General features: G+C 41.2%; 1 protein-coding gene across 1 annotated transcript; it reads right to left on the reverse strand.

Moving 5' to 3' along the window:
* Positions 1-951: 951 nt before the first annotated feature.
* rnaseh2b (ribonuclease H2, subunit B) lies at positions 952-11,005 on the reverse strand. The gene is made up of 11 exons (XM_024410021.2): positions 10,809-11,005; positions 10,287-10,358; positions 9,999-10,106; positions 9,820-9,896; positions 7,074-7,188; positions 6,711-6,775; positions 5,253-5,358; positions 3,281-3,362; positions 2,855-2,900; positions 2,404-2,481; positions 952-1,242 (listed from the first exon to the last, which is right to left on the reverse strand). Exons 1-11 carry the CDS (start codon positions 10,870-10,872, stop codon positions 1,132-1,134), a joined length of 924 nt encoding a protein of 307 aa, XP_024265789.1. The 5' UTR covers positions 10,873-11,005; the 3' UTR covers positions 952-1,131.
* Positions 11,006-20,175: the final 9,170 nt, after the last annotated feature.

The raw sequence follows: 20,175 nt of genomic DNA on the forward strand, positions 1-20,175 counted from the left end.
CCTACTGGTTATCTACAGTAATCTGAGACCACATGTTGTACTCCTACTGGTTATCTACAGTAATCCGAGACCACATGTTGTACTCCTACTGGTTATCTACAGTAATCTGAGACCACATGTTGTACTCCTACTGGTTATCTACAGTAATCCGAGACCACATGTTGTACTCCTACTGGTTATCTACAGTAATCTGAGACCACATGTTGTACTCCTACTGGTTATCTACAGTAATCTGAGACCACATGTTGTACTCCTACTGGTTATCTACAGTAATCTGAGACCACATGTTGTACTCCTACTGGTTATCTACAGTAATCTGAGACCACATGTTGTACTCCTACTGGTTATCTACAGTAATCTGAGACCACATGTTGTACTCCTACTGGTTATCTACAGTAATCTGAGCGCTCAGTAAAGAAAAGAGTGGGAGCAGCAAGTTTGAATATGTACCATCATATACTCCAACCTTGAAAGAATAGTAACTATTCATTATCTTAGGCTTTGTCCCCTGCCTCTCAATGCACTTCGCTCCAGATGAGTTTCCTGCATCATCCCTATTGTCTGGAGATTCAACCCTTTTCAAGGACAAAAAAAGGGGACAAAAATAGTTATTTTCTTTATTACCAAAAGCACATGTGTGCGTGCACACACACTGTAGACACACAGACCGACACACACACTACTCACACACCGACCAACCGACACACACACACACAGTAGACACGCACACCGACAGACATAAACACTACACCGACACACACACCGAACGGCACACACTGACAGACACACACTATAGACACGCACACCGACACACACTATAGACACACACCGACAGACACACACACACACACTAGAAACCGACCGACCGACACACACACACAGAGTCCGACAGACACACACACTGTAGACACGCACACCGGCAGACACACACACACTACACACACACACAGAGGCCGACAGAAACACACACTGTAGACACACACACCGGCAGACACACACACACTACACACACACACACAGAGACCGACAGAAACACACACTGTAGACACACACCGACCGACAGACAGACAGACACACACACTGTATACACGCACACCGACAGACACACAAACTGCTGTATCATCCTAACATTCATTTTTTCTCTGCCTTGCCCTTGGGGCTGAAGAAGGCCGACATGCTCTTCATGCCTGTTTTGTCCACCTTGGCCAGGGTCTTCTGTGCAGCACTCATCTTCTTGGGCGGCTGGAGGACGAGAAAAGAGTCAATAGCATTGCTCATCCGCCTTGAGTGAAGACGGCTGAAACGTTATTACATATCAGCGTGACTCATTTCCAGACAGAGGTTACTTGTAGGCCTCTGCACTGCATTGCTTTAAACTGCAATCACGTAGACTGGTTTAGCTTGACAAAAATGATATACAGGGCTGTAAAATACATTTATATACAGGGCTGTAAAATACATTTATATACAGGGCTCTAAAATACATTTATATACAGGGCTCTAAAATACATTTTAGTTGATAGCACTGCTGCTCCCAATTTAAAGTTAGGAGCACCACATCAAATTTAGCAGCCACAGAAAATGTTTTTATTGATAGACTGTAAATCAATGTAAATTCTAGCTTCTGCTGAAGCACATGTTGTTCCCTAGAAACGAATACGAAACACTGTAAATTAGTTTAACTCAAATATTGATACAAATACCTGTCATTGAAATGAAAAAGAGTTGTGAAATATTAGGTTTCTACTGTTCCCTACTGAGATGCATTACATAGACAACTGTACACTGAGGACATGCAAATCTGTCATTCGATCATTGCTATGATCATTGATCACCTGAAGAAGCTATGCCTTTTCTTTTCCCTTCCTGCCCCCACTTCTGGATATACTGTTAAAGTTACCAGGTCCAGGTTGTTAACTAGCTAGCTAATGAGGTAACGTCACTGATCAAGGTGCTAACGACCCGCGACATGGTTTATGAATGTAAAATGCGGCCTGCTAATGGAGATGCATCTCCTCAAAAACGTAGCGGCAGTAATACGGGTCACAACTTTTGAATGGTTTGGGCTAGAAACGCTTGTTTCTCCAGGGCACCGGGAAACAGCAGTACAGCGAAGCCTAATCATTACTTTTGGGGACGATTTTTTTCTCTAGATGGTGCTCCTAAATCAAAATGGAATGTCACGCAGCTAAATATTTAGGAGCATATGTGACCAAAATGGTTGCACTTCAGAGCCCTGTAAACGTATATGTATGATGTAGGTATGACTATAAAACCAAAAAGACATGAGATTTAGCTATAAAACTACCTATAAAACTGTTAGAGAAAAAAATGCCTGCAAGAGTCCCCCCCCTCATTTCTCTCCTTGGTCCCTTCGTGCAGACTGCCCCTAATCTCACTCACTTTGCGGGAGAAATCGGAGCTGTTGAATTTGGTGTAGTCCTCTCCTGCCTCCAATGGTTTGTCAGTCAGTTTCCGCTTCTGCCGACCGAACACGACACTTACACAGTTAGCGGTACTTTCCACTCAGAACACCAACCATCACATCTCAGACACACGGCACAGACAAGCCAGGGACACGCAAGATACCATGACTACCGCAAACCCACCAGCACATGTGAAACAGGAATAAAAACACACTAATCTACTGCTACACTGCAACCATCAGGTGAATGTCAATAGAACACAGTTGAAAAGCCACTGGTGCTGCAATATCTAAAAGCAAGCAGTAAATTGAAAAAAAATGCTAAAAATTTGACCAAATAAATAAACACATAACTTGGAACAAATATACTGAAAACAAATATAACTACAGTGTGACGACACAAATTCAAAATGAAGCTGGAGAAAATACCTTTGAGGGAGGCTCCACCTCCTTAGGACTTGAGAGCTCAGGTAACCTGTCAGGAGGAAACTGAAGGATTACTGACTCACCATCAAACTGTTACACACTAACAATACTGCTTAATATGATACCTTCAGTACTATCATGGTCTTAATATCACAATCTGGCACTTGAATCACCAGTACATTTCAAGTCAAAGTGCTGCCCTGGGCCCTGCAATGTGTGGGATGTGTTTTGAAAATAACTGTCAGCGAGTTCTTTGAATTCTGTGGTGACGGCCTCAAACCGCCCACTCATCTGCAGTTTTGGGGGCGGTTTCCATTAACTAAAAATGACTCAGTGGCAGTTACAATGAAGCTACATGAAAATGTAATTCTAGATTGTGCTTTTACCATTAATACATAAAAACTAAGTATAGTCCATGTGTGTACATACTGGAGATGCTTGAGGAGGGCTTTGCTCAGGTCTTCACTGATGTACTCAGATATCAGGCCATGGGCATACCGCAGGTAGTCCTCTGTGTGATTATGAATAGAGGGCGTGAGAGTGTTAATACCACAGCATCACTTTATACACTTTATTACACAATTATAACCTTCCTATTAACCCACCTGGGGCGTAGCTAGGTCTTGGGGCGTAGCTAGGTCCTAGGGCATATCTAGGTCCTGGGGCATATCTAGGTCCTGGGGTGTAGCTAGGTCCTGGGGCGTAGCTAGTTCCTGGGGCGTAGCTAGGTCCTGGGGCGTAGCTAGTTCCTGGGGCGTAGCTAGTTCCTGGGGCGTAGCTAGGTCCTGGGGCGTAGCTAGGTCCTGGGGCGTAGCTAGGTCCTGGGGCGTAGCTAGTTCCTGGGGCGTAGCTAGGTCCTGGGGCGTAGCTAGGTCCTGGGGCGTAGCTAGGGTCCTTGGGAATATGTACAAAATACAGGCCAAAATGTGCATGCGCCAGTTCATGCAAAAGTTGGCATTCTCACGTCAATTTAGTTGACGTGAGAATATGCTCACTTCTCCGCAAACTATAGACTATGAGTACACATCTCTGCTAGTGGTTGAAATATTGTATTGCAAGCTGGGAAGTAAGTATTTTGTGCAAATGGAGGAAATGATGAATAGCTTGTTCATAAATAAAACAGGAAAACATATGAACAAGAATTCAGCCATTTGCCGTCATTGAGAAGAGAAAAAAAAATATCTGTAGAATTTAAGATAGACATACGAATATTCATCCTATTTAGTTTATTTTCATAACCATTGGAGAATAAATGATTCACCTTTTTTGACCGTGATGGGTTTATATTCCCGAAGAAGCCATACAACAAACGACAATGCACATCTCATTTAACCTAGTAGCCGAGGAAATAAATAGGCTCTCCCATAGAGAGCACATTTTATAATACAGTCAAATTTAACATTGAAGTAGGCCTATGTATACTACTGCAAGTACTGGAAATACATTTTATTTTGAGTAGCCGGCCCTAGACAAATTCTCAGAATTTGAGTGCCGTCCATCATGGAAGAGTGGATGGAGAACATTGCTGAATCTAAATGTTCTACTGACGGGTCCACAACAAGTTGCTGTTGTTTTCTCATTCACAAACTGACACAAGTCCTTTGCCAGACACAGCAGAAATTACTGCTAAAGACTCAAACAGTCTGCCAACACAGTAAATAGACCGGTAGCTTACGTAAAATATTTGACAGTATGGGTAGGCCACAGTATTGCTGTGTGATATGAGCATGACATCATAGCCTATTTAATCTCAGAGCCTATTTTTTTTTATTTACCTTTATTTAACTAAGCAAGTCAGTTAAGAACAAATTCTTATTTTCAATGACAGCCTAGGAACTGTGGGTTAACTGCCTGTTCAAGGGCAGAATGACAGATTTGTACCTTGTCAGCTCAGGGGTTTGAACTTGCAACCTTCCGGTTACTAGTCCAACGCTCTAACCACTAGGCTACCCTGCCGCCCCTATACCAAGACAGGCCATAGAGAAACAATATTCTACTGACAAACTAAATATTGAACAACAATTCATATTTTTTATGCTGTGGCCTAATGCCAATAGTTACAAATTATACAGCAAATGATAGGCGTCATATTCATCATAAATGGTGAATGGAGGGTTTTACGACAGATCAATTATAACAGGTGATTTATAACAGGAAACATGGCGTGCACCAAGTATAGAATCTAAATATTTTTGCTCAGTCTTTTCAGAAATGGCGCACGCAGATATTTAGTGTGAAATGTATGAAACAGTTATAAATTAGGCCCCTGATCTCTACAAGGGGTTTGGTGCCATCCTCTGGTTCATGTTATGTATGCAGGCCAGGGAGAGCATGCCCAGGTATATAGTACTGGACCAGACTGGACCTGGGCTTGACTCACCTTCCTGGGTCTCTAACTCACCTTCCTGGGTCTCTGACTCCTGCTTGACTCTGACATACGTCGTGGACTTTACTCCCTCTCCCACTGAGATGTTACTCTTTCTGAGGGTCTTCACTGTCCTCTCAGCCTGGAACAGCAGAGACACAGCAAGACCAACACACAGTTAACGCTGTCACATCTACTGGCCATTCCCCACTCCTCTCCTGGGAACCCACAGCATGGCCATTCCCTACTCCTCTCCTGGGAACCCACAGCATGGCCATTCCCTACTCCTCTCCTGGGAACCGACAGCATGACCATTCCCCACTCCTCTCCTGGGAACCCACAGCATGGCCATTCCCCACTCCTCCCCTGAGAACCCACAGCATGACCATTCCCCACTCCTCTCCTGGGAACCCACAATATGGCATAACACCTGATTGCTGATTAGTTTAAACTAGAACACCTTAGACTAGGACACCTGGGGGTACTGGGCCAATCCGCAGGGGGTACTAGGTCCCCTGAGGGTGCCTGGCCTATCCACAGGGGGTACTAGGTCCCCTGATGGTGCTGGGCCTATCCACAGGGGGTACTAGGACACCTGAGGGTACTGGGCCTATCCACAGGGGGTACTAGGACACCTGGGGGTACTGGGCCTATCCACAGGGGGTACTAGGACACCTGGGGGTACTGGGCCTATCCACAGGGGGTACTGGGAGACCTGGGGGTACTGGGCCTATCCACAGGGGGTACTGGGACACCTGGGGGTACTGGGCCCATCCACAGGCTGGTACTAGTTCCCCTGGGGGTACTGGGCCTATCCACAGGGGGTACTGGGACACCTGGGGGTACTGGGCCTATCCACAGGGGGTACTGGGACACCTGGGGGTAATGGGCCTATCCACAGGGGGTACTAGGACACCTGAGGGTACTGGGCCTATCCACAGGGGATATTAGGACACCTGAGGGTACTGGGCCTATCCACAGGGGATACTAGGACACCTGAGGGTACTAGGACACCTGGGGGCCCTGGGCCTATCCACAGGGGATACTAGGACACCTGAGGGTACTAGGACACCTGGGGGCCCTGGGCCTATCCACAGGGGGTACTAAAAAAGAATCATGAGACCAATGGCCTGCTGGTAAAATGCACATGAGGGGGTACTTCAGGGGTCCTCCGGGCAGAGTAATATTCAGTTGGTGGTACAGAGTAACATTCAGTTGGTGATACAGAGTAACATTCAATTGGTGGTACAGAGTAACATTCAGTTGGTGGTACAGAGTAACATTCAGTTGGTGGTACAGAGTAACATTCAGTTGGTGGTACAGAGTAACATTCAGTTGGTGGTACAGAGTAACATTCTGTTGGTGGTACAGAGTAACATTCAGTTGGTGGTATAGAGTAACATTCAGTTGGTGGTACAGGAACTGAAAAGAGTTGGGAACCACTGCAATAGAGGATGATATGGGCATATGCAGCTCATAGTGATCAACGTGTACCTTTTTCTTTAACCATTCCATGGTCCTCTCCTGGCTGTAGCGCTGAAACGTCTGACTGCCCACCTCTGAAGGAGCAGCACAAAGAGCATGTATAACACCTGAGACCACCACATTACACTAGTATTCTGTGTGCACGTTCTTAGAAAATCAGAAACAATGTGACAAGAGTGCTGCAGTCTCTGAGGATCTGATATACACATTTAATCCAGCAACCATTCATGTGTGCTTCAGACTGACGTATGAGTGAGAAGATAAGTATTGGGTTGAGAGGGGTCGTAATCAGAGTTTGATAGTTGATTGTTTCTGAGGAGCACATTAACTTTCAACATTAGTTTGCATCTGCTGAACACAGTGACCTCTGACCTTTCTCCTCAGCCACATGGTGCAGGGAGGTCTGGGAGCGTGTGCAGCTCAGCAGCCTGGTGCATGCTGGGAAGTCCTCGTCCATCACTACCTGGTCCACGGGCTGGAACTTCCCCTACAGCAGAACACAGAGAAATTAAATCACAAAAAGAAGAAGACAGATGACATCACAAAAGGGCAGAAATGACCTTGCAGAGAGAAAGACCGAATGATATGTCATCACAATGACCGAACAGAGATGGAATCACACAGGACAGAGATGACATCACAAAGAGAGAAGGACAGGACATCGCAAAGAGAGATAGATGAAATCACAAAGGGGGGACAAGAGAGATCAAAGAAAGACTGACAAAGATCATAAAGGGGGAGAGATGAAGATGCAATAAAACCAATTAAATTAATTTCAAAAGTGAGTATGGTCTTATGGCCTTACCTTAGGGTGTCCACCCAGAGTGTGTGAAAAAGCACTTTGGTGTTGACATTTAATTTCCTTATGTTATAAAATACATTTTACCAAGACAAATATAATTCATGTTCTGAATCATTCAGTGGGGTCTTTCTCTGAAATAGCATTAACATTATGTCCAAAAAGTCTGATTTCTTAACCTAATACATCCGATAATAAGCACCGAGCTCTGTTAACAGAGAGGTGTAGCTTTATCTGCAAAACTTTTCAGGATTTTACATTTTGTGGTCGTCGTCTTCCAAGTTGTTTCCATGGGTCACAAAACTTTTGCAGGACATGAGCTGAATTAAATGTAAAAGGCTTGAACATTTTTAAAAAGAACAGGAACTCTGCATTAGAGGTCGACAGATGGCCGATTAATTGTGATTAATCGGTAATCTGCATTTTTTTGAACGCCGATTATGGCCAATTACATTGCGATCCACGAGGAGACTGCATGGCAGGCTGACCACCTGTTACGCGAGTGCAACCAGGAGCCAAGGTAAGTTGCTAGCTAGCATTAAACGTATCTTATAAAAAAGAATCAATCTTAACATAATCACTAGTTAACTACACATGGTTAATGATATTACTAGTTTAACTAGCTTGTCCTGCGTTGCATATAATCAATGCGGTGCTTGTTAATTTATCATCGAATCACAGCCTACTTCGCCAAACGGGTGATGATTTAACAAAAGCACATTTGCGAAAAAAGCACAATCGTTGCACCAATGTACCTAACCATAAACATCAATGACTTTCTTAAAATCGATACACAAATATATATTTTTAAACCTACATATTTAGTTAAAATTATTTAATTTTAGCAGGCAATATTAACTAGGGAAATTGTGTCACTTCTCTTGCATTCAGTGCAAGCAGAATCAGGGTACATGCAGCAGTTTGGGCTGCCTAGCTCGTTGCGAACTGTGTGAAGACAATTTCTTCCTAAATTTTACATAATTATGACATAACATTGAAGGTTGTGTAATGTAACAGGACTATTTAGACTGAGGGATGCCACCCGTTAGATAAAATACGGAACGGTTCCGTATTTCACTGAAATAAAAAACGTCTTGTTTTCGAAATGATCGTCATTAATATGGGCTCCTAGAGTTTGCGGCTCTCCTTTATTTTCAAGTTTTCTACTCCGCTAGCCAGCACCTTGCCTTAATAGGTGTGCGTTTCTTTTCCTTCTAGAGAGTTCCCGGATTTGACCATATTAATGACCAAAGGCTCGTATTTCTGTGTTTATTATATTATAATTAAGTCTATGATTTGATATTTGATAGAGCAGTCTGACTGAGCGATGGTAGGCAGCAGCAGGCTCGTAAGCATTTATTCAAACAGCACTTTCCTGAGTTTGCCAGCAGCTCTTTGCAATGCTTGAAGCACAGCGCTGTTTATGACTTCAAGCCAATCAACTCCCGAGATTAGGCTGGCAATACTATAAAAACATCCAATAGTAAAAGGTATATGAAATACAAATGGTATATAAATAGTCCTATAATTCCCATAACTACAACCTAAAACTTCTTAACTGGGAATATTGAAGACCACCAGCTTTCATATGGTCTCATGTTCTGAGCAAGGAACTTAAACGTTAGCTTTTTTACATGGCACATATTGCACTTTTACTTTCTTCTCCAACACTTTGTTTTTACATTATTTCAACCAAATTGAACATGTTTAATTAATTATTTGAGACTAAATGTATTTTATTTATGTATTATATTAAGTTAAACTAAAAGTGTTCATTCAGTATTGTTGTAATTGTCATTATTACAAATATATATATATAAAAATCGGCCGATTAATCGATATCGGCTTGTTTGGGTCCTCCAATAATCGGTATCGGCGTTGAAAAATCCTAATTGGTCGACCTCTACTTTGCATTCATATGAACAGCGTATACTAAAATATGAAAAGACTTGATGTCTTGTCTCAAAAACAATATATATTTTACCTCTATATTGTTTTGTGTCCCCTAGATTTCAAAAGAAAGATGACAAGTTCAACCTGCCTGTCAGGTAGCCTTTATTTTCACACAGCATCCAACCTAGCTGACACAGTGCTATTTTCCTGATGTACAGTATGACCACTTTTCCCTCTGGCCTGCATTGATTTAGTCGCGCTAATTTTGACCATACTACAGGGGTAAAAACTCCAATGAGTTTTGAAAGGATTATGAAAGAGACATGAGGTTTGAACATTGGTTTTCTTGGAGGATTATCTACAAAATAAAGATAGTATTTTGCACATTGGTCAAAAGATGCGTTTTTGATTGGACACACTACTTACCTCTTCACCCGCTTTGATCAAGTAGGGCAACAGTAGGTAGAGGGGATCCATTGGAGTAACATACAGAAGTCTCCCATCTGTTCAAAATCAAATAAAACATTTGAATCTTCAACACCACAATGTACTCCATGTATTAAGACTGGTTAAGCTTAACTACCTATCATCTGATTGGAAATTACCTCGCTGTACTGTCTGGCCAATGAACCAGGAGTGGAAGTCCTCGTTGAAGGCTTTGACCTCATACAGCTGCACATCACCACTGCCCAACAGGTACAAAGACGCTGCATCTAGAAAAGTACAAATAGATAGCTAGCTAATTCCACTAGATAGAGTAAAGAAAAAGCTAGCTACCACTTCTGAGAATGCTTTTTTTTCAATGCGTTTGACTTTCATAGTTTTGCTTCGAATGATAGGTAGTTTACGTTGTGTTTCTGTGTAAAAATGTGCTGTTGATGCTAACTAGCTACCTGTTGAAGGGTTCCTAAGCCGGATGAAAGTGGGGTCACTGTCATCTTTCTTTGGTGTTTCCACTGCAGAGTCTGTGTGGACAAAGAAATACACAAATACACGACATGCTGCTGCTGATGGACGCGAAACTTTGTTGCAAGTGGAGCTGCTCCAGTTAGATCACGATGGATCTAGCTCTAGTTTAGATCACTGTAATATGGATTTATAGCTATCGTGAAGTTGCGCTAACTCGACTACGATGGATCATGCAACAACAACTGCCATTGTAGTAGCTGGAAAGACGAACCAGCATTGACAGTAACTTAGCTACATTCTGTCTAAACTACTATAACGTTAACTACCTAACGTTACGTAGATGCCAGCTAGCTATTTAGTTAACTAGCGAACGTTAGACCACAGGTTAGATATACACATATTTGTTATACCACAGATATAACAATTACTGTTACAATATTAGGTTATGCACAGATGAAAGTGAAATTAGTAAACTAACGTTAGCTAGCTACAGTTGCCTAATTTACCTGCTGCAACAACAACCCATCTGTCGTTTTGTGAATGTGGTGTCCGCTTCTTTTTAGTGGTCATTTTGATCTCGGCTAGCTAGTTAAAATGGCACGCAACAATTTAAAAGTGTATTTTTTTTTCAAGAAGATAGCTAGCTAGCTGGTTGTTGTCAGTGCAACAAATCAGCGTCTCGTCAGCAGCACAAAAAAAGTACTTCCGTGTCACGGAATTTGGGAAATGTTAAAATAAAAGTCCCCCACGTAATAGTAGAAAAGTCTCAATAACCTGTAATTATTAATTACATATGACAATAATTAGAGTAGCAGCAGCATAAAAGAGGGGGTTTGGTGGTGGGAGGGGGTGGGACACAATGCAAATACTCCAGGTAGCAAATGTGCGGGGGCACTGGTTAGTCGGGCTAATTGAAGTAATATGTACATGATGTGTAGTTAAAATGGTATTCATTTGATTACCTGTGCAGGAGTCTTATGGCTTGGGGGAAAAGCTATTGAGAAGCCTTTTGGTCCTAGACTTGGTGCTCCAGTACCGCTTGTGGTAGCAGAGAAAATAGTGTATGGCTGGGGTCTTTGACAATTTTTAGGGCCTTCCTGTGACACCGCCTGGTGTAGAGGTCCTGGATAGCAGGCAGCTTATCCCCAGTGATGTACTGGGCAGTACGCACTACCCTCTGTAGTGCCTTGCGGTCGGAGGCTGAGCAGTTGCCATACCAGGAAGTGATGCAACCAGTCAGCAGGATGCTCTCGATGGTGCAGCTGCAGAACCATTAGAGGATCTGAGGACCCATGCAAAATCTTTTCAGTCTCCTGAAGGGGAATAGGTTTTGTCGTGCCCTCTTCACGACTGTCTTGGTGTGCTTGGACCATGTTATTTTTTATTTTATTTTATTTTTTCCTTTTTTTTAGAGGAAGGATCAGCTTAATATTGCGGAAAGAATGTTGCTTCCAATGTAATTGTCTGTATCATTTCCAATCCCCCATATTTTTTTGGTAAATATATCCATACACGCATGTATACATATACACATATATACATACACATACAGTGGGGCAAAAAAGTATTTAGTCAGCCACCAATTGTGCAAGTTCTCCCACTTAAAAATATGAGAGAGGCCTGTAATTTTCACTATAGGTACACTTCAACTATGACAGACAAAATGAGAAAAACAAATCCAGTTCTATTTGTAACTATGCTATTTCACGGAAGTTCCGAACCTATATACATTTTACAGATCCCGTATGCTTTACATTGTTTAGTTTGTTATTAGTCCCACCCTTCAGCTCCATTCAACCCCTCCCATCGATCTCTCAACACCATCTATTTAGGATTTCTATTTGCCATATATTTTTCAACTATGCTGTGATGCTTCACAAAATAATTGAACCTTCCTATTCTCATAGATTCTACAGATTGTAAATTAAAAATATATTTTTTTATATTATTATATTATTGATTGATTATTGATTGATTGACTATGGCTTTTCAAATCACCCAGTATTGCTATCTGTAATGTTAGTTCTAGGCAAATGTTGCAACTCTTCAGCCATTCCTGGACCTGTGATCAAAAATGAGCTACATATGGACAATATCAAAATAAATGATCTAATGACTCTGCCTCCTCACAGTATAATCTGCAGAGCTGGGAAGATTGTATCCCCCATATATATAACTTTCTATTAGATGCAAGAATTTTGTATCGTAATTTATATTGAAAAATTCGAAGTTTTGAATCCGGCGTTGTTTTGCGTATCAGTTCATAAACCATGTGCCATGGAATGGGTACATCGAAAATCTCTTCCCAACTATTTTGCAATTTATATGGCACAGCTGTCAGTTTTTTGGTCCTTAATAAATGAAATTGATATATGTTTTTCTTTAACCATTTATATTCTTTAATACAGGGACGACATACAAGTTCCTTACTTTTTTCCCCTTCTATTTGCCTCTTCCAGTTTTGTGGTAATGCTGCAATCAGTTGGTTGTAATTTTGGGTAGAGCAGACATTTCCATATATCTGTGTTAGCTGCATGTGTGACATAACTCCACCAGTCCTATTTATGATATCATTCACTAAAATTATACCTTTTTAAAAATTTCTTCGATAAATACAGTTTTTTTTAATCAATTAGTATATTTGAATTTAACCACAATATTTGTTGTACTATTTGTTCCGTCCCTTCAGGTGGATTAAACTGTAATTGCAACCAACTATCTAAGGCTTGTTTAAAAAATATATTTTGGAGATTATTTCCTTTTCAAACAACCGGAAGTGAGCAGGTATTATCTGAATAAAGGGGAAAAGGCCCTTCCTGAATATAGGATGAGACATTCCTACCAATTGACTAGAGAACCAGTTTGGATTTAAGTATAACTTTGTATGACTGATGCCTTTAGTGAGAGGTCTAATGCTTTAATATTTAATAATTTCTGCCCACCAAATTCATATTTGTTATATAAATAGGCCCTTTTAATTTTGTCTGGCTTGCCGTTCCAAATAAAATTGAATATTTTTTGTTCATATAATTTAAAAAGCAGGTCACTAGGTGTAGGCAAAACCATAAGCAAATAGGTAAACTGTGATATAACTAAGGAGTTAATCAGGGGGATTTTTCCACAAATAGACAGGTATTCTCCTTTCCATTGTAGCAAGATCTTATCTATTTTTGCTAACTTTCTATAAAAATATATTGGAGTGAGATCATTTCTTTCTTTTGGGATTTGTATACCGAGTAGGTCCACATCTCCATCAGACCATTTAATTGGTAAACTACATGGTAATGTAAAATGTGCATTTTTAGTGATCCAATACGTAATATGGTACATTTATCATAATTTGGTTTTAATCCAGAGAGGATAGAAAAAGTATCTAGATCCTCTAAGAGGCCATGGGGAGACTCCAATTGTGGTTTTAAAAGAACATGAATCTTCAGCGTACAATGACACCTTCGTTTTTAAGCCACGGATTTCTAATCCCTTAATATTATTGTTTGATCTAATCTTAGCAGCTAACATTTCGATGGCAATAATAAATAGATATGCCGATATTGGACAACCTTGTTTTACTCCTCTAGATAGTTTTAAACTTTCTGAGATGTAGTCATTATTTACTATTTTACACCTAGGGTTACTATACATAACCTTAACCCATTTTATAAGAGATTCTCCAAAATTGAAATATTCTAGGCATTTATATATAAACTCCAGTCGTACTTTATCAAAAGCCTTTTCTAAATCAGCTATGAAAACCAGGCCTGGTGTCCCCGATATTTCATAGCGTTCTATTGTTTCCAGTACTTGTCTTATATTATCTATCGTCCATGTAAAAAACCTGTCTGATTAGGATGAATAATATCTGACAATACTTTTTGAATTATATGTGCCAAGCATTTTGCTAGGATTTTTGCATCACAACACTGAAGTGTAAGAGGTCTCCAATTTTTTAAATGGACTGGATCTTTATATACACCACTTGGGTCCTGTTTCAGTAATAATGATATCAGACCTTCTTGTTGCGTGTCTGATAATCTACCATTTATATTGGAGTGGTTAAAACATGCTAATAATGGTCCTTTGAGTGTACTAAAAAAAGTTTTGTATACTTCCACAGGTATGCCATCCAGCGCTGGAGTTTTCCCATCCTCAAAGGCCCCAATTGCCTCAAGCAGTTCCTCCTCTGTAATTTGGCCTTCACATGAGTCTTTCTGTACATACATTAATTTTACATTATTATTAGGAAAAAAATCCATACAATTAGTTTCAGTTAGTGGAGATGGAGGAGCCTGAAATGAAAACATAATCTTAAAGTACTTTACTTCCTCTTTCAAAATATCCTTTGGTGAAACATGCATGACTCCATCATTTGTAACAAGTTTTAATACATTTTTTTTTGGTAGCATTTCTAAATTGAAGATTGAAAAATAATTTGGTGCATTTTTCCCCATATTCCATCCAGTTCACTTTATTATTCTAATATATTACACTGGATCTTTCTTGAATAAGTTCCTCCATTTCTTTTAGTTTTTCCTCTAACTTATTCTGTGCCTCTATGGTACCGTTTTTATTGCTATCTAACTGTACTGTTAGTCCTTCAATTTCCTTTGTTAATATGGACTCTTTTGATCTAAATTGCTTTTGTTTTATAGATGAGTACTGAATTGCATTGCCTCTAAAGTCACATTTAAAAGTGTCCCATACAATAAGGGGATCTGCTGTACCTATGTTATGTCTGAAAAAGTCAGTTATAAATTCTTCTGTCCTAGTTCTAAACAATTTATCATCTACTAGGCTTTGATTAAATTTCCAAAGTCCTCGACCACGTGGAAATTCTATGTATGCCAATTATGTGATGATCCGACCGCATTCTGTCCCCTATCAACACTTTAAACTTTTGGTGCCAGAGAGAATGGTATAAGAAAGTAGTCAAGGCGACTAGCTTGATTAAGCCTCCGCCATGTATATCTCACTAGGTCAGGGTATTTAAGTCTCCATATATCCACTAATTCCAATATATCCATGACATTCATGATTTCCTTAAGTGCCCGAGGGGGATAGTTTGTAGTGTGATTTCCTTTCCGGTCCATAGAGGTATTTAAGACCGTATTAAAATCTCCCACCATAATAATAGAGTCTAGTGTTGCTTGTAGAGTTGATCAATTCTTATATATATTTTCAAAGAAGCTTGGATCATCATTATTCGGACCGTATAGGTTAATAAGCCATATCTGTTTATTGTCCAATAACATATTTAAAATAATCCATCTACCTTGAGGATCTGTTTGGACAATTTGCACATTTGGATCAATATTATTATTAATTAAAACAGTCACCCCTTTTGAATTTCTTTGCCCATGGGAGAAGTATATTTCGCCCCCCCGGTTCTTTTTCCACAAAACTTCATCTAAAACTATTGAATGAGTTTCCTGTAAACAATAGATATTATATTCCTTTTCTTTTAGCCAGGTAAATACTGATTGTCTTTTTTTATTATCTGCTAGGCCATTACAATTGTAACTGGCTATACTTATTTCACCACCTATCATAATGAGACACAACTTTAAATTATTTTTATAAAAATATATGTTTGTAAACGTGCCATTAAAAAGTAACATGATGATTGAGTGTCTATATAGCTGTACCATGATCTTTGCATTTCTACTAAGTAAACCTCCAATTGGTCCCCACTATTCCACCCGCTAAAAGCCCTCCTCGTCCCGAGTTGGGTTGTCATCCCAATGCCCGGCAGACCACCCTCGACCTCCTGTATCCCATAACCCATAAACGACTGGGATCCATCCTTTGAAAGTGTTATCAACAGTGAAGTTATCAACAGTGAAGTCATCAACAGTGAAGTTATCAACAGTGAAGTTATCAACAGTGAAGTTATCAACAGTGAAGTTATCAACAGTGAAGTTATCAACAGTGAAGTTATCAACAGTGAAGTCATCAACAGTGAAGTCATCAACAGTGAAGTCATCAACAGTGAAGTCATCAACAGTGAAGTCATCAACAGTGAAGTTATCAACAGTGAAGTCCTAAAAGCAAGCCTTGAAGTTATCCATCAGGTTCTGGATAAAATCAACATGGTTGGGAACATCTTTGTCTCCCTGCGTTTGCACCAGAAGATTGGGGAAGTGGACAAGTTCTCCCTGGAGAAAAGTATTCATATATATATATATATATATATTCAGGGTTGCTGCAGCATCCTCAGCACCCCTACTTCCCACGGCTATGGTTCCTAATGTTTTGTACACAGAGATTCCATAACATACAATTACATTAAATACCAATCTCTCAATGTGCTCCACCTTATAATGTACATTATCTTATATAAAGTAGTAATTCTCATTAGTTTAGATTTCCCCCTGATGTAGTTATAATTTTGTAACATAATTCTTACATTGTGCCCTATGACTAAGCAAAGCTACAAAAAATATTGATTTCGTATAGTTTTCATAGCGTTTTACCACAGACTTATATTTTGAAGGCAGGATCGGACGACCGGAAGTATTAATGCTGCTGCGGTGACGCCAATCTGCAACAAGAACTGATGGTGGGTGACAGTGCAATGCTGCGACGTGAGCAGGGCACGCTGGACAAAAAAGGCGGGTAACTCCCTGTCGTTCCACAACAATGTGGTCTAGTCTAGAGATTAGCGGAGGTGGGGAGGTTACATTTATATGCTAAAAAGGACAAATACATAAATGGGTGATTATGCAACTTCGGGCACTTTGGCCATGCAAACTTTCAGAAATTACAACTTATTCAAACACCATTTTACCAGTATTGTACTTGTCTTTGATTTGTCTAGAAACTATATCCGATAATGGCTGCGGTCGTACTATTCAGGAATGTATATACTTTTGTAATTTTTCCCAGACAGCCATACACAAATGTAATTTCCATCACGTCATTAAACATCAATTTTAGTTGAAAATGAAATAGCATACAATTGATTTATAACGGATTTCTTATACATTTGTACATTATCTTGTATTCAATATTATTTTAAATTATTTTTAAAGTTTTCCTAATATTAATAATTCAACACGACCCCTGAATGTATAAACTTGCCTTGGTGACAGCTGAAAACATGTATCTATCATGAAAAATACGATATTTCCACCCAACCTTTTTGTGAGATTATGATAACAACCATATGATTTCCATATATAAAATAAATAAATGTGTGTAAATTATACATAATATACTCATTTACCTCAAAATATGGGTTGTGAAGGAAATTACATGGTGTGGTGGAAATGACAAGGTGTGGTGGAAATGACATCTATGTAAAAAATAAAGAATGAAAACAATATTTTATTGCAAACATTTTGAACAACAACCATTGTTCAAGATTTCAGATCTATATTGGGTTGTAGGCCCATCACTCACAAAGTGTACAGCAGTAGCCGATGGGCAGAGCTCAAGGAAGTAGGCCAGTGTTTTTGAGAGATGGGCCCAGATAACAGGGGTCATGTTGCATAGAAGAGCGCAGTGAGCAAAGTGAAACTATCATTTGTGGTATATCCAACACAGGTGTGGAGGGTCACCTGCTTGTGAGGAGTCCTGACCTTCTGGAGTGGCCCAGTCAGAGTCCTGACCTTCTGGAGTGGCCCAGTCAGAGTCCTGACCTTCTGGAGTGGCCCAGTCAGAGTCCTGACCTTCTGGAGTGGCCCAGTCAGAGTCCTGACCTTCTGGAGTGGCCCAGTTAGAGTCCTGACCTTCTGGAGTGGCCCAGTCGGAGTCCTGACCTTCTGGAGTGGCCCAGTTAGAGTCCTGACCTTCTAGAGTGGCCCAGTCGGAGTCCTGACCTTATGGAGTGGCCCAGTCAGAGTCCTGACCTTCTGGAGTGGCCCAGTCAGAGTCCTGACCTTCTGGAGTGGCCCAGTTAGAGTCCTGACCTTCTGGAGTGGCCCAGTCGGAGTCCTGACCTTATGGAGTGGCCCAGTCAGAGTCCTGACCTTCTGGAGTGGCCCAGTCAGAGTCCTGACCTTCTGGAGTGGCCCAGTCAGAGTCCTGACCTTCTGGAGTGGCCCAGTCAGAGTCCTGACCTTCTGGAGTGGCCCAGTCAGTCCTGACCTTCTGGAGTGGCCCAGTCAGAGTCCTGACCTTCTGGAGTGGCCCAGTCAGAGTCCTGACCTTCTGGAGTGGCCCAGTCAGAGTCCTGACCTTCTGGAGTGGCCCAGTCAGAGTCCTGACCTTCTGGAGTGGCCCAGTCAGTCCTGACCTTCTGGAGTGGCCCAGTCAATCCTGACCTTCTGGAGTGGCCCAGTCAGAGTCCTGACCTTCTGGAGTGGTCCAGTCAGTCAAATCAAATCAAATCAAATTTATTTATATAGCCCTTCGTACATCAGCTGATATCTCAAAGTGCTGTACAGAAACCCAGCCTAAAACCCCAAACAGCAAGCAATGCAGGTGTAGAAGCACCTGACCTTCTGGAGTGGTCCAGTCAGTCCTGACCTTCTGGAGTGGCCCAGTCATTCTTGACACAGATTTTGTGTCTACCTGTCACTCAATCATTTGAACTTTTTTGCTATTGTTGTGGTTACTGATTATAGCTCTTCCTAGCTAATGATGTGTGGGTTGAAGAATGGCCATGACAAGAATGATTCACGTTTGATGGACATTTACTGTAGGATCTTCTCATATGATACAAGTATAATAATGATGGGAATTCAAATGAAGATACTGGCACTCAGCACATGTTCTTATACAACTGGTGATAACACAGGCTATGTCTAGGCGCTCTTGCTCGGGCACAGAACGATGTCCACGTTCGTGCGATGTGCATGCGAGCAAACCTCCAACTAACTGTGGGAAAACTAGACAACTAACCTAAACATGGCACGTCTACTAACCAATGAGTGGCTATCATGCATGCAGTATGTGTACAGAATAAGACATGGGAGAGAACAAGGGGCTATGCCATCTGCACTACACATAAATACAGTCCTTACAGTCTGAACTCGCTGTAGACTGGTTTAAACAGTAAAGATTATTAAACAAAGTCCACAATCTCTCTGACTTGTAACGTGCCTGAAAACTACACAGTCCATGGTTTCTTTCTTTCCCCTTTTTAACAGCGGGTGTATCTCTCAGGTTTGTGAACCTTTCGTCCACAGAGTGTCGTCTTCACTATCTTGTTTACCATCGGGTCTTTGTCATCATCTGTGTCTGATATTTCCACTTGTTGTAGTTTGTACTGTCGACAAAGGCCTGCAGCAGTCTGTCACTTTTTCTCTTTGCTGTTTCTCCTTTGGCTCCTGTTCAGGAGAGTCTGAGGCTGCCATCTGGTGGTGGCTCAGGTAGTTGCTGAGGTTCCAGGTGTGTGGGTGTCTCTGTGGAGTCTTTACAACGCTTTTGGACCTGGTTCCTTTGACTCTTGAACAACGCCAGGATAACCTCACTGTCATGGGGCTTGAGTCGGTCGTGGTGCATTATCGTTCCATGTTGTTGCTGAGGTTTCTTGGCGGTGGTTTCAGCTCCTTGGTCAGGAACAGGAAAAGCTTCAACCCACCAAGTAAACTGGTTGATGATGATGAGAATGTACTTGTTTCTGGAACTGGACACTGGAAATCTAGTATGTCCACATGGAGATGATTCAGGTAGGTTTTGTAAGAACCTGCAGCTGTCTGAGAATTACAGTGCTAAAATCTCTGTATGAACAGGTGGACATCTCTTCCCATTTCGTACCAGTGGTAGCTCTGGCAGAGATGCTCCAAGGTCTTCCCCTCCCCCAAATGACCAGACTGGGGCGGGTCGTGGCAAGCTTGCAACACTTCAGTCTGCATTGAGGCTGTCACCAGCAGCAGTGAAGATGGGCTGAGTCCACCAGCTCCCTCCCTGCCGTAGTAGAGAACGTAGTTC

This window comes from Oncorhynchus tshawytscha, linkage group LG03 (genome assembly GCF_018296145.1).
Source record: "Oncorhynchus tshawytscha isolate Ot180627B linkage group LG03, Otsh_v2.0, whole genome shotgun sequence".
In the NCBI taxonomy this organism is placed as follows: Eukaryota; Metazoa; Chordata; class Actinopteri; order Salmoniformes; family Salmonidae; genus Oncorhynchus; species Oncorhynchus tshawytscha.